The 12,998-nt window shown below is 42.5% G+C and overlaps 1 protein-coding gene across 10 annotated transcripts in view; it reads right to left on the reverse strand.

Moving 5' to 3' along the window:
• Positions 1–12,998, reverse strand: part of STIM1 (stromal interaction molecule 1) — a 218,868-nt gene that overhangs the window by 7,561 nt on the left and 198,309 nt on the right. For 5 of the 10 annotated variants that reach the window (XM_005578990.5, XM_045371377.3, XM_074014556.1 and 2 more), the window contains exons 7-11: positions 11,280–11,457; positions 3,278–3,445; positions 2,648–2,748; positions 2,130–2,365; positions 858–950 (exon numbers count right to left, since the gene is read on the reverse strand). In XM_005578990.5, coding sequence (XP_005579047.2) covers positions 858–950; positions 2,130–2,365; positions 2,648–2,748; positions 3,278–3,445; positions 11,280–11,457 — 776 coding nt within the window. The remainder of the gene's footprint in view (positions 1–857; positions 951–2,129; positions 2,366–2,647; positions 2,749–3,277; positions 3,446–11,279; positions 11,458–12,998) is intronic. The other 5 variants (XM_005578991.4, XM_005578993.4, XM_005578989.4 and 2 more) reach the window with 1 other exon arrangement.

The following is a 12,998-nucleotide window of genomic DNA, read 5'->3' on the forward strand; positions in this document are numbered from 1 at the left end:
TTCACAGACAAAAGAGTGACAGAGAAGGTGCTCAAATATGGTGGGACTATGGATGCTTTTTATGCTAATCTTCACTCTTTTTCACTTTCCAATAAGCACATAAACAACAAAGAACCAGCTCTTGGATCAGGCTGCAAATCAGGGTCCTGGAGATAATGGCCACCATGCCCAGTGAAGGGACACATGGGCACCAAGTAACAGGAATATGCTAGTGCATCCCCCCCTTGGGCTCACTCCCAGCTAAAAGAGAGTACAGACCTTTCTTCTTTCTCCCCTACCCTGATAGATAGGCTTCTCTGCTTTCTCCCTAAAGATGAGAGAAAGGGCCTCTTACAAGGGTGAGAGAAGCCTTGGAAGGGCCATCAGGGAGAGAGCATAGTTCCATAGTGATAGAGAGTTCAGGAGGCAGGGCTTCTATGCTGGTAGCTTTCAAAGTATGAAAGAGAGGCTGAAGAGGATGAGGAAGTCTGGAATAGGAGGGGAAGGGGGAGAAAGAAGGGGGAAACTGGGAAGAAAAGGGAGAAACAAGAAAAAGAGAAAAGAAAGGGATGATTTTTCCTTCCCTCTTTCCCTCCCAGCCCAGCTGGAAGAAGGGCTACCAGGTTATCTGCATAGCTGAGCTAAAGGGAGAAGCCTAAGCCTTCCATTACCAGGGGTGTTCTCTAACCAGCTCTTGCCAAGCAGGCTGATTCTTCTTACCCCCGAACTCCTCCCTGTAGTTAGTAGGGACAGTGCTGAGGGGATAGAGGGAACAGGCAGGGGCATGAAGCAGGCAGGAGAAGGGACCCATGGGGTAGGAGTGTTGATTTAGTCCCAAAAGTTGGAAAAACAAAATGCCCCAAAGGGGCTCCTCAAACCGGGGTATTTCCAGAGGGACTGATCATCTGAGCCGGCGGATGTAGAGCAGAGAGAGCGGTCACTGAACCTACGCCCCATCAGCCAGGCAGCATCTAGGGTCAATAGCCAGGCCAAAAAGGAGAATAGAATCTGATTTATGGAGGGCTTTGGCCTGCCATCAATGTAATAAAGGAAGGACTGGGGGCAGGGATTGGGTAGCTCAGAGCTAATTAAGGTCCCTCCCAGCCTGGAGAACACAGAAGACTTCAGATCAACAAGTCAGGATCAAGCTCTGCCTGTCAGTGATCCTGTCCTTGTTAAGCCTTTGATTAAAGGCCTAACAAGTTATCAGATCAGAAGAACCAAGAGGCTTGGCCAGGGGCAAAGTATTATTGACAAAATTACAAATAAATTCTGTCTGGAGTGGGAATCCAGCCTTATTAAAGAATGTGAAAGTAAGCCCCTAACCCTGCCCCAGACTTCTGCCCTCCCCTGTACTGGCAGAATATGGGCCTAGGGCAATAGCTTTACCATAAGGGCTATTCTACTTACTTAAAATAGCATCTGATCCAAAGAAAAATTCAGTTGTGGGCCAGTAAGGGAAAACTCCCTTCATTCACTGAAGAATTCCAGTGTTATTCCATTTGGTTCTGCTCTACTCAACTCTCATCACTTGCAGGGGAGAAAAGGGAGAGGGAAGACCCAGGACAGAGGAAGAGAGGGTGGGATCCAAGAGTCCAGGTGGAAAGTCAGACATGCTTGTGCAGGAGATCCCTCCTGGGCAAGAATGCCTTTCCAACTTAGAGGATTTACGACTATATCACTTTAAGGGACTACTGCTTTATAGGGCCTCTCACAAAAAGACAAAGAGAAACATCATTCCATTCATCTACTTTAGGAATTAAGAATAATGAACAAAAATCAAAATAAATAAGTTCAATAAATAGTCAAAATGAATGCCATTTTTACATTGAAATTCACTAAAGGGCATTATTTTTTATAAAGGTAGATAGAATGGTAGTTAGGGACAATAAAGTGAAAAAGACTGAAGGGAGACACACTTAGCATAATAGACCCAAAGGGGCATACAGAGCATACAACAAGGAAAGAACACCAAAAGGACAACTATAAAGAAATAACCTGAGCAAACTGTGCTTTATTGACCAAGGTCATGATTGAACTATCTTCCTGGGTATCTGCCCCATCTGCTGTTTAAGCACAACAGAGGCCACAGACTTCTCAACCTGTGCATCAAAAGCTCCTTCCTTCATCCCCCCAAAGAGGTCACCTACACTGCATGGACAAGGGAGACACAATCTCCTCATCCATGTCATCCACGTCGTCAGTCATGATGAAGTGGGCAGGGTTGGGGCGTGTACTGCCCATCCAGCTGGGGTCTATGTTGAGGGCAGCCACCAGTGAGTGGATGCCAGGGTTATTGACAATCTGGAAGCCACAGAGGATCTCGATCTGTTGCCAGCGGTGCAGGCGCTCCCGCAATGCTGCTGTCACCTCGCTCAGTGCTTGCCTGAAGACAGAGGAAAGAGAATGGCAGGCATGGACTTGGTGTGAACCCCAACAGGAATGAAGCCTCTTCTCAGAGGAACAAGTTTTGAGAATATGTGTGAATAAAACACACAATAAACTCATAAATTTAAGAGCAAGGCGAGAGATAAATAAAGGCTGAAGGAGGAGACCAGACCTGTCCCTCCACCAATGAGGAAATGGAATTGGTGTTGGAGGCCCTGTATGCCCTCAAATTCTGAGGATGATATGGACATTGCCAGAGTAGATAACTGATGTTACTTACTTAGCTGTTAGAATTTTATGATCTACATCATCCAGGGAAGAGCTGTGGGCCACATGGAAGGTGCCAAAGAGTGTGTTTCTCTTCTTTTTTATCTTCTCAGCCTGCAAAGATGAGGCCCCCAGTTCAAAAAGAGCAGGGATTCAAGGTTGGAAGAAATAAGACAGGCCTTCCCCTATGGCTGGGGCCCACTCCCCCTAGCCCAACTTAGACTGCACAAGGAAAAGGAAGAGAAAGAGGAAAAAGAGAAAGGCAGGCAAGGTAGAAGAAAAAGGAGGGGACAAAATAGAGAAAGCGAAGGGAGAAGCAAAGGGGTCCTTGATAGCCCTTTTGCCCCAGGAGGACCTCTGTCCCCATGGCAGCCTGAGGCTGGCAGAGCTTTCCCTCTGCCTGCCTCCACTTATTTCATCTTTTCCAGAAGATAGGCGGGAATGCCCCTACACCCTCATTCCCTCCTCCAGAAGCCTAAGGACACTGTCAGGAGCTGAACATTAGGAAAGAAACAGAACCCACCACCAGGATATCTCTTCACCCAATGGGAGGAACAGGGAGAGGGAAAGAAGAGGAAGATATGCAGGTAAAAGGGAGAAGGGCAAAAAGGAGAAAAGAGGGCAATAGAAGGGCAGTTCTCACCCCCTCCTTGGCCACCAGCAGCTGCTTCTCAGCATTTTGCTTCTTGATGTTGTAATATTGCACCTCCACCTCATGTGTCAGCTGCAGCCACTTCTGAAGGGCCTCTGGAGCATACCATGAGCTGTGTGATTCTAGCTCCTTCTCTGCTTTCCTCAAGGCCTCCCGAACCTGTGCAGCCAAAAGGATGTGAGTTCATTTACTGCTATTAATACTCTCCAACACCTCTGTATGATGCTTCAGAACTCAGACTTCTTATCTGCTTTACAACTCTCCCAGGAAGGAGAAAGGGTAAGGATTATTTTCCATATTTTATATAGAAGAAAGCAAGCTCAGAGAAGAAAATTAACCTATTCAAGGTCCACAGTGTCAACCAGAACCCAAATTGAGATGTTTTTATTCCCAGACGAAGGCATTCTTTTCTATCACATCAGCTTACTTTCCTGGTCATGCAGCAAGTTCCAGCAATCTTCCCTGATCTCTTCAGGAACAGGTTAGCTAATGAATCATCTTCTTACCAAGAGTCAGGGTCTGTGCTTAGACTTCAAGACATCACAACGTGACAGAAAAAGCACTGGTCAGGAATCTGAAAATCTGGTTCTTGTCCCTGGTCTGTCACTTAACTGGCTGTGTGACCCTGTGCTTCCTAAACCAGTTCTTAATTCGGTGTGAGGCAGGACTTCCTCCCATGCAAATCCAAACTATCAGTGAAGGGGTGATCTCAGGAGAGAGTGAGTTCCCTGTTATGGGAGGTATGTGAAGAGCTCATGTCAGAGAGACCTGAAAAATGATTGGCACTTCAGAAGGGTATTGTCCTGAATGCTCTCCAGAGTCTCCTCTAGCCCAGAGACTGTGTCTATGATTCTCTCAGGGAGTAGAGCAAGTGGGCTTTGAAAAGAACTCTGTACAAGGTGGGAAGACAATGAGCATGCCCACACCTAACAGAGGCATTGCCAACAGAAGCCAAGACATGAGAGGACCAATGTATAAGTAGAAATAACCAACTTCTCTGCAGGGAGCACGCAATGAGGCAGTCCAAAGCACTAAAGTGTAAAAGACTTGAAAGTACATACAGACATTATGTACACAGGGTTTCTTGCTGTCTCATCCAAGCTACCAGCATAAGTGATCTCCAACTCTCCTACCTGAACAGAATCCCAGAGAAGATGCTTGAAAGCAGTCTTATTATCCCCAGCTTCAGCCAATGAGGTAAGCATCCCATAGCAAGCCTGAGGTCCTCTCCACAGCCTAAGATAGGCCAGGAGGGCCTCAGCTAGGGACAGAACACCTTTATTCCTTTGAGAGGCAATGAGAGTGCCAATCTTCACTTGGTTTCTGTTCCCTGAAAAAAAACTAAAAATAGCCCACTCCTGTTTATGTAGCTTCTAAATGAAGACTAAATAGAAACTAATATACCAAGTCTGAAAATTTATGATCAAGTACTAAATTAAAAGCAGTTTAAGGAATGGGATAAGCTAAGCAGGGAATAATGGATGAAGAAGAAAAAAGAGAGCAAATAGAGGGAAGCATGACAGTCAGGGAGGCATACAAAGGGGCTGGACTACAAGGCTCAAAACCTGTTGGGAGCCAGGCACAGTGGCTCACACCTATAATCCCAGTACTTTGGAAGGCCGAAGAGGAGGATCACTTGAGCCCAGGAATTCGAGAGCAGCCTGGGCAACACAGTGAGACCTCATCTTACAAAAAATTGTGAAACTAGGCCGGGCGCAGTGGCTCAAGCCTGTAATCCCAGCACTTTGGGAGGCCGAGACGGATGGATCACGAGGTCAGGAGATTGAGACCATCCTGGCTAACACGGTGAAACCCCGTCTCTACTAAAAAATACAAAAAACTAGCCGGGCAAGGTGGCGGGTGCCTGTGGTCCCAGCTACTCGGGAGGCTGAGGCAGGAGAATGGCGGGAACCCAGGAGGCGGAGCTTGCAGTGAGCTGAGATCCGGCCACTACACTCCAGCCTGGGCGACAGAGTGAGACTCCGTCTCAAAAAAAAAAAAAAAAAAAAATGTAAAACTAGCCAGGTGGGATGGTGTGCACCTGTGGTCCCGGCTACTCAGGAGGCTGAGATGGGAGGATCACTTGAGTCCAGGAGGTCAAGACTGCAGTGAGCCAAGATCATTCTACCACACTCCAGCCTGGGCAACAGAGTGAGACACTGCCCAAAAAAAAAAAAAAAAAAAAAAAAAAGCTGTTTGGTTAATGAGAGAAGTAACTACAAAATAAGGAATGGGGGAGATGGAAGACAGACAGACAGAGACAGACATATCATGCCATGCACAGTAACAAATGTCTGATGGGAAGACAACATATGGGCAAGTCAGAGTTCTTGTCCTTTTATTTTGTAGCTGTGGTTCTCAACCTTGTAACATACTGTAACCACATGGGGAACTTTTTTACTTTATTTTATTTTGAGACAGGGTCTTGTTGTGTCGGCCAGGCTGGAGTGCAGTGGTGAATCTCAGCTCACTGCAACCTCTGCCTTCCGGGCTCAAGTGATCCTCCCTCCTCAGCCTCCTGAATAGCTTTGGGACCACAGGCGTGCACCACCACACCCAGTAAATTTTTTTGTTGTTGTTGTTAGAGATGGGATTTTGCCATGTTGCCCAGGCTGGTTTCAAACTCCTGGGTTCAAGCGATCTGCCCGCCCTTTGCCTCCCAAAGTGTAAGGATTACAGGCGTGAGCTACCATGCCTGGCCAGGAACTTAAAAAATACAGATAATCTGGGCCCCAACCTAGAGATACTGATTTCATTGATCTGGGGTGTTTGCCTGGGCATTAAAGTAGGCTCTCCAAGTCATTCTAATATGCAGCCAAAGTTAATAAACGCTTATCTATATGTTTTAAATAAAGTGTTATCACCTGACTTCCACTTCCCAGTAAGATATAGTAGGTCATAGGAGAAAAACAATTCTGATCCAACACAACATCTGGAAAAAGCTGTATACATTTTATGAAAATTGTGTTTTCAAAATTGTTTTTATTTTGAAAAATTTAGAAAATATGTTATTTGTGTAAACATCTAAGGGGTTTGATGTAGTTATTATTATTTTTATTTTTATTTTTGAGATGGAGTCTTGCTCTGTCACCCAGGCTGGAGTGCAGTGATGTGATCTTGGCTCACTGCAACCTCCGCCTCTCGGGTTCAAGCGATTCTCCTGCCTCAGCCTCCTGAATAGCTGGGATTACAGGTGCCTACCACCATGCCTGGCTAATTCTTGTATTTTTAGTAGAGATGGGGTTTCGCTATGTTGGCCAGCCTGGTCTCAAACTCCTGACCTCAAGTGATCTGCACGCCCCGGCCTCCCAAAGTGCTGGGATTACAGGTGTGAGCCACTGTGGCCAGCCTGATATAGTTATTTTAAATGAATTAATAAATATTTTTAAATTTTCTGTTTTAATTTCTAATAGGTTAAATATCAACAGTATTATCACCTATCAAAATGTTCTTTGAGGTCTTAAATAGTTTTTAAGAGTAAAGGGTCCTGGCTGGGTGTTGTGGCTCATGCCTGTAATCCCAGCACTTTGGGACGCCAAGGCGGGTGGATCGCCTGAGGTCAGGAGTTTGAGACCAGCCTGACCAATATGGTGAAATCCCTTCTCTACTAAAAATACAAAATTAGCCACGTGTAGTGGCAGGCACCTATAATCCCAGCTACTCAGAAGCCTGAGGCAGGAGGAGAATTGCTTGAACCTGGGAGGTGGAGGTTGTAGTGAGCCGAGATTGTGCCATTGCACTCCAGCCTGGGTGACAAAAGCGAGACTCCATCTTAAAAAAAAAAAAAAAAAAGAGTAAAGAGTCCTAAGAACAAAAAGTGTGAGAACCACTAGACTAGATAAACTAAAAGTCAGAGAGAAAAAGCCTTTCTAAGATGAGTTGTCAATTGTCAGTCATTTTCTTCCTGGGAGACACTGATGATTTTAGGTGAGAGCTGAAAATTGCACTGGACCCACGTAGAAGATCTCCACTGGGGCACCAAGAAAACAGCCTATGATGTGGCAGAACTGCATCTCTCATAGTCTTTCAGGGTTGAAGAGAAAGAAACTAACAGCTTTCCATTTAAAAGTCAGGGAGGGACATATCTGAGAAACTGGGACAAATGAAAGCTACACCAAGTTTTACTAAAACTACAACCTAGTTCAAATGCAGCTCGATCTCTGATTGGCTTGAGGTGATCAGTTCCTTAATATACTCCATGAAAGAAAGGGGGAAAACTACCTGATGGAAGAGAAAATCATCTGGAGCCTCTATGTTTTTAAATACACACTGTCCAGCATGTCATAAAAATAAATTACTAGACATAAATGGCAAAAAAAAAAAGACTAATAATCAAGAGGAAAAATAAGCAGTCCCATAAATGATCCAGATGTAAGAATTACCAGACAAGGACTTTAAAATAATTACGATTGCTATGTTAAGGGAAATACAGGAAAAGATGGATATAGTAGATAAAAGATAGAAATTCTGGACAGGGAACTGGAACCTATAAAAGAGTAAAGTGGATATTCTAGAATTGAAAAATACATTGTCTGAGAGTAGGAACCCACTGGATGGGTTAAACAGCAGAATGCTTACAGTAGAATGCAGAATTAAAGAACTTAAAAGATAGATCAATAGAAAATAACCAAATCAAAACACAGAGAGAAAAAAGAACAGAACTGAGCATAAGAGACATGTGGAATAGAGTTAAAAGATCTAACATAAATATTACATTCTCAGAAGGAGAGGAGAGAATGGAGCAGAAGTAATATTTTAAGAGATACATAAGTGCTAAAAAATGTATTTTCTAGAGTTAGGCAGAGTGTTCCATATGTGTCAAGGAATTCAAACTTATTAACCATGTTTTTAAATTTTTTATATCCTTATGGATGCTATTGGTGACTTATTATTGAGAGAAGTATATTAAAATCTCTAACTTTGATTATAAAATTTGTCTAGTATCATTTTAGTTCAGTCAATATTTGCTTTATATTATTTTAGACTATATCATTAGATGTATCCAAATTAAGGGCTATTATATATTAAATTGAATTCATCTACTTATCATTATGAAATATCTATTTTTGGGGTCTAGTAATACTTCTTGACCTAAAGTTTACTTTATATTAATGTAAATATTACATTTATATTAACATACAGCTACCTTTGCTTTATTTCACTTAGCAATTGCTTTAGGTCAATACTTCATGACCTAAATCCTATTTTATATTAATATAAATATTATATTTATATCAATATATAGCTACCCCTGCTTCATTTTGCTGCTTTATTTTGTAACATATCTTTTCTCATCCTTTTCCTTTAAGCTTTTTTTGTGTTCTTATACTTAAAGTGTGTCTCTTATAAACAGCATATAATTGAGTTTTGGCATCAATCCAATCTGACAATCTCTGACTTTTAACTGAATTGCTTAGTTTTTTTTCATACAAATCAAGTCTCAACAAGTTTCAAAGGACTACACCCACACAGCATATGTTCTCTGACCATAGTGAAATTAAACTAGAAACCAGTAAAAGAAAGATAAGTAAAAAAGTCCTCAAGTGTTTGAAAATCAAGCAATATACTAGATAACCATGTGCCAAAAAAGGAGCCACAATAAAAATTAGAAAACTTTTGACCTGAATGATAATAAAAATATAAAATAGAGATTCTTGAATGATCACCTTACTTGAGGGAAAAAAAAAGATCCTTGACAGCCTACTTCATATCACATACAAAAGTTAATTTGAAATAATATCCCTAAATGTGAAAAGACAAACAATAAAGATTCAGAAGAAAATTTAGGGAAATATCTTGGGGATAGGGAAGGATTTCTTAAACAAGAAACAAAAAGCAAAAAGTATCGATTTTTTTTTTTTTTTTTTTTTGAGATGGAGTCTCGCTCTGCTGCCCAGGCTGGAGTGCAGTGGCACTATCTTGGCTCACTGCAACCTTCACCTCCCAGGCTCAAGCAATCCTCCTGCCTCAGCCTCCCAAGGAGCTGGGACTACAGGTGTGTGCCACCACACCCAGCTAATTTTTGTATTTTTAGTATGGATGGGCTTTTGCCATGTTGGCCAGGCTGGTCTCGAACTTCTGATCTCAAGTAATCTGCCCGCCTCAGCCTCCCAAAGTGCTGTGATTACAGGCATGAGCCACAACACCTGGCCGCATCAGTCATTTAAAAAACTGATTAAATTAGAAGCCCTTAAAATCAAGGACTTCTGTTTATCAAAAGACAATATTAAGAGAGCAAAAAAACAAGTCAAGGCTGAGAGAAAATATTTTCTGTACATGTGTGTATTTATACTGACAAAACACTAATATCCAAAATATATAAATAATGCTTACAAATCAATAAGAAAAAGACAATCCAATTTTTAAAATGAGAAGAGATTCCCAAATCAAATGGCCAATAAATTTATTAAAAGGTATTTAATAATATTAGGGAAATGAAAATTAAAATCACAAGATACTACTATACATTTACCAGAATGTTTAAAATTAAAATGCCTAAAAATACTGAGGTTATGGATCAACTAGAATTCTCTTACATTGCTGTGGCAGTATAGATTGGTACAATCATTTTGGGAAACTGTTTGACAGTTTCTAAAAAAGCTAAATACATGAATACTCTATTATATGTCCAACAGAAATGAGTGCTTATGCCCACCAAGAGACATATGCAAGAAGATTCATAGCAATATTATTCATAAAAGTCAACAAAGCTACAGACAACCCAAATATTTATCAACGGAAGAGTGGATAAATTATAGTATACTCATACAATAGATGAGTAATTCAGCAATGGAAATAAACCAACTATCACTACATGCAACTTTGATGACTCTCATAGACATAATGTTGAGTGAAAGAAACAAAACACAAAAGAGTATATACTGTATAATGCCATTTATATGAAGTTCAAAATTAGACAAAACTAACTGGTTGGGGCCGGGTGTCGTGGCTCAAGCCTGTAATCCCAGCACTTTGGGAGGCCGAGACGGGTGGATCACGAGGTCAGGAGATTGAGACCATCCTGGCTAACACAGTGAAACCCCGTCTCTACTAAAAAATACGAAAAAAACTAGCCGGGCGAAGTGGCGGGCGCCTGTAGTCCCAGCTACGGGAGGCTGAGACAGGAGAATGGCGTGAACCCGGGAGGCGGAGCTTGCAGTGAGCTGAGATCCGGCCACTGCACTCCAGCCTGGGCCACAGAGCGAGACTCCGTCTCAAAAAAAAAAAAACAAACAAACAAAAACTAACTGGTTTACAAGTTGTGACAGTAGTTAACTTTTGGATGAAATATTAACTGGGGGAGCAAAAGTGAGTTTTCTGGGGTGCTGAGAAGGTTCTGTATTTTGATCTGGGTGGTGGTAACACAGGTACATGCATATGCAAAAGCTTGCCAGCTGTATACTTATGACTTGTACACTTTATGTAAATCCCTCAAAAAAAGAAACAAAATAACTGTTATCACCGATTATCCACTGTTCTTTGAAAATCATAGTGACTATTTTTATAATTTTCTTTTTTTTGGTTTTTTTTTTTTTTTTTTTGAGACAGAGATTTACTCTTGTTGCCCAGGCTGGAGTGCAATGGCACGATCTCGACTCACTGCAACCTCCGCCTCCGGGGTTCAAACAATTCTCCTGCCTCAGCCTCCTAAGTAGCTGGGATTACAGGTGCCTGCCGCCACACCCAGCTAATTTTTTTGTATTTTTAATAGAGATGGGCTTTCACCATGTTGGCCAGGCTGATCTCGAACTCCTGACCTCAAGTGATCCACCTGCCTCGGCCTCCCAAAGTGCTGAATTACAGGCATGAGCCACTGTGCCCACAGTGACTATTTTTTACAACTTGAACTCTTATTGGTAAGAGTCCAGTGACTCTAGAGCATAGTCTTTGGATCACATTTCAAATTCCTCACACATGAAACTTCCAGCCAGACCCTGGGCCCCTGCCCTTTGCCCACCCGTCAAGGTGTCCAGGAATTTGTGGACTCTCCTACCTGCTCCAACTCCTCCTCAGCATATTTTTGGCGGCTCCGCTCATTCTCAGTACCCTCCCGCAGCTCCTTCAGCCGCTGGGCTTCCTGCTTAGCAAGGTTGATCTCATCGCGCAGCTTCTTCTCCAGATGGACCTTCTCCACCTCCACTGTGCGGTGCTCCTCCTGGGCCTTGTGCAGCCTGGGGGGCAATGCAGGGAGCTGGAGAAGGCCAGGCAAGGGGATGCCACCCAACATGCCATGAGTCATGGCACCAAAGAGGAAAATGACGGCTCCAACTCTCAGCATATATTCTCCCTGCTCTGCTGACTGTCTGGCTCTGAGCTAACTCAGGGCCAATAGAAACCACAGTTATTACCTAATTCACACCTTGACCATCATTTTGCTGCCAGTAATCAAGGCTGTGGAGCCAGGTTCTCAGGCATCTGAATCCCTCCTCTAAACTGTCTCATACAAAAATCATAACAAGTACCAGTTTACAAAGTATTTCCCATTTGTCCTCCCAGCAGATAATGATATATTGGTACCATTATCAGCCTGGGACAGGCAGATATGGAGCCTTAGAGAGGGAAAGCAACTTGCAGGAAGAACTGAGGCTAGAATTCCAATCTGTGTAACTTCAAATGCCACAATTAATCCCCTTATGTAGTGGTATCTAGAAAGTTCAATAAATGTAGAATACCCTGCAAGCTAGACAAAAAGATCCAGGAAAAACCTAATGGCTGAGAAATGACTGGGGTGGTAGCAGAGGGGTGGATTAAGGAAGATGAGGAAGGAACTATTGAGCTAGACCTCTTGGATTCCTGAGCTTCTGTTCCCAGAAGCAAAAAACAAACTAAATTTATGCCAGAGGGGCTGGGCAGGGCTCAGGAGAGTCCCCTGCTGCCCCCAGGCCCTGAGTCCCTTTCCCAAGTATCTTCCTTAGTGGATAAGATCTCAAGGGCATGAGTTATAATGTAAGTCTACCCTTGCACCGTCACACACATTCCCTCAGTTCACTGACAAAACCTTCCATCCAGCTAAACAAGCCTTCTCCCTTCCTCACTTCTTTCCTCCACACGGCTATCTATATTAATACACTCATTCATTCATCTATTCATTCACCAAGTTCTTTCAAGTGCCTACTAAGTGCCAAGCCCTGTGCTAAGCCCTAAACGTATGGCAATAAATCAGAAAGCTGTCCCTGCCACTAAGGAGCTCATGATTTACTCCAACAAAGACAAGTAAACAGGTAACTGTATACAGTGTGACAAATTCCATAATAAAATTATCATATATATGATAAAATATATATATATCTTTTCACTATAGAATTTATTTTATATACATATATAATATATATATATATATATATATATGATAATCAGCTCTGCCTGACAGGAGTGAGGGAAAGAAAGGAAGACTTGGGCTACACCCAGAACAAAGACTAAGAATTTGCTAATCCCTTTGGAAGAAAGAACGGACTTTACTGTCTGGTCTTCCTTTCTAAGTAAAAACCACCAGATTACCAGGGGACCAGATTAGGAAGGGGAAAGGATGGTGAAGAAGAGATAAGATATATAGTTTAGACTTGAGGTATGGAAAAGAAAGGATAGACTACAGAACAAGAAGGACCCTGAGAGAACACTGATCACTGAGATAATTAAGTAGATGAAACAGATGAAACAAACAGAACTCAATCTGTTAAAAACAAAACTCTAAGTCCAGAGCTATCAGTGGCGG

Source organism: Macaca fascicularis, chromosome 14 (genome assembly GCF_037993035.2).
Source record: "Macaca fascicularis isolate 582-1 chromosome 14, T2T-MFA8v1.1".
NCBI lineage: Eukaryota > Metazoa > Chordata > Mammalia > Primates > Cercopithecidae > Macaca > Macaca fascicularis.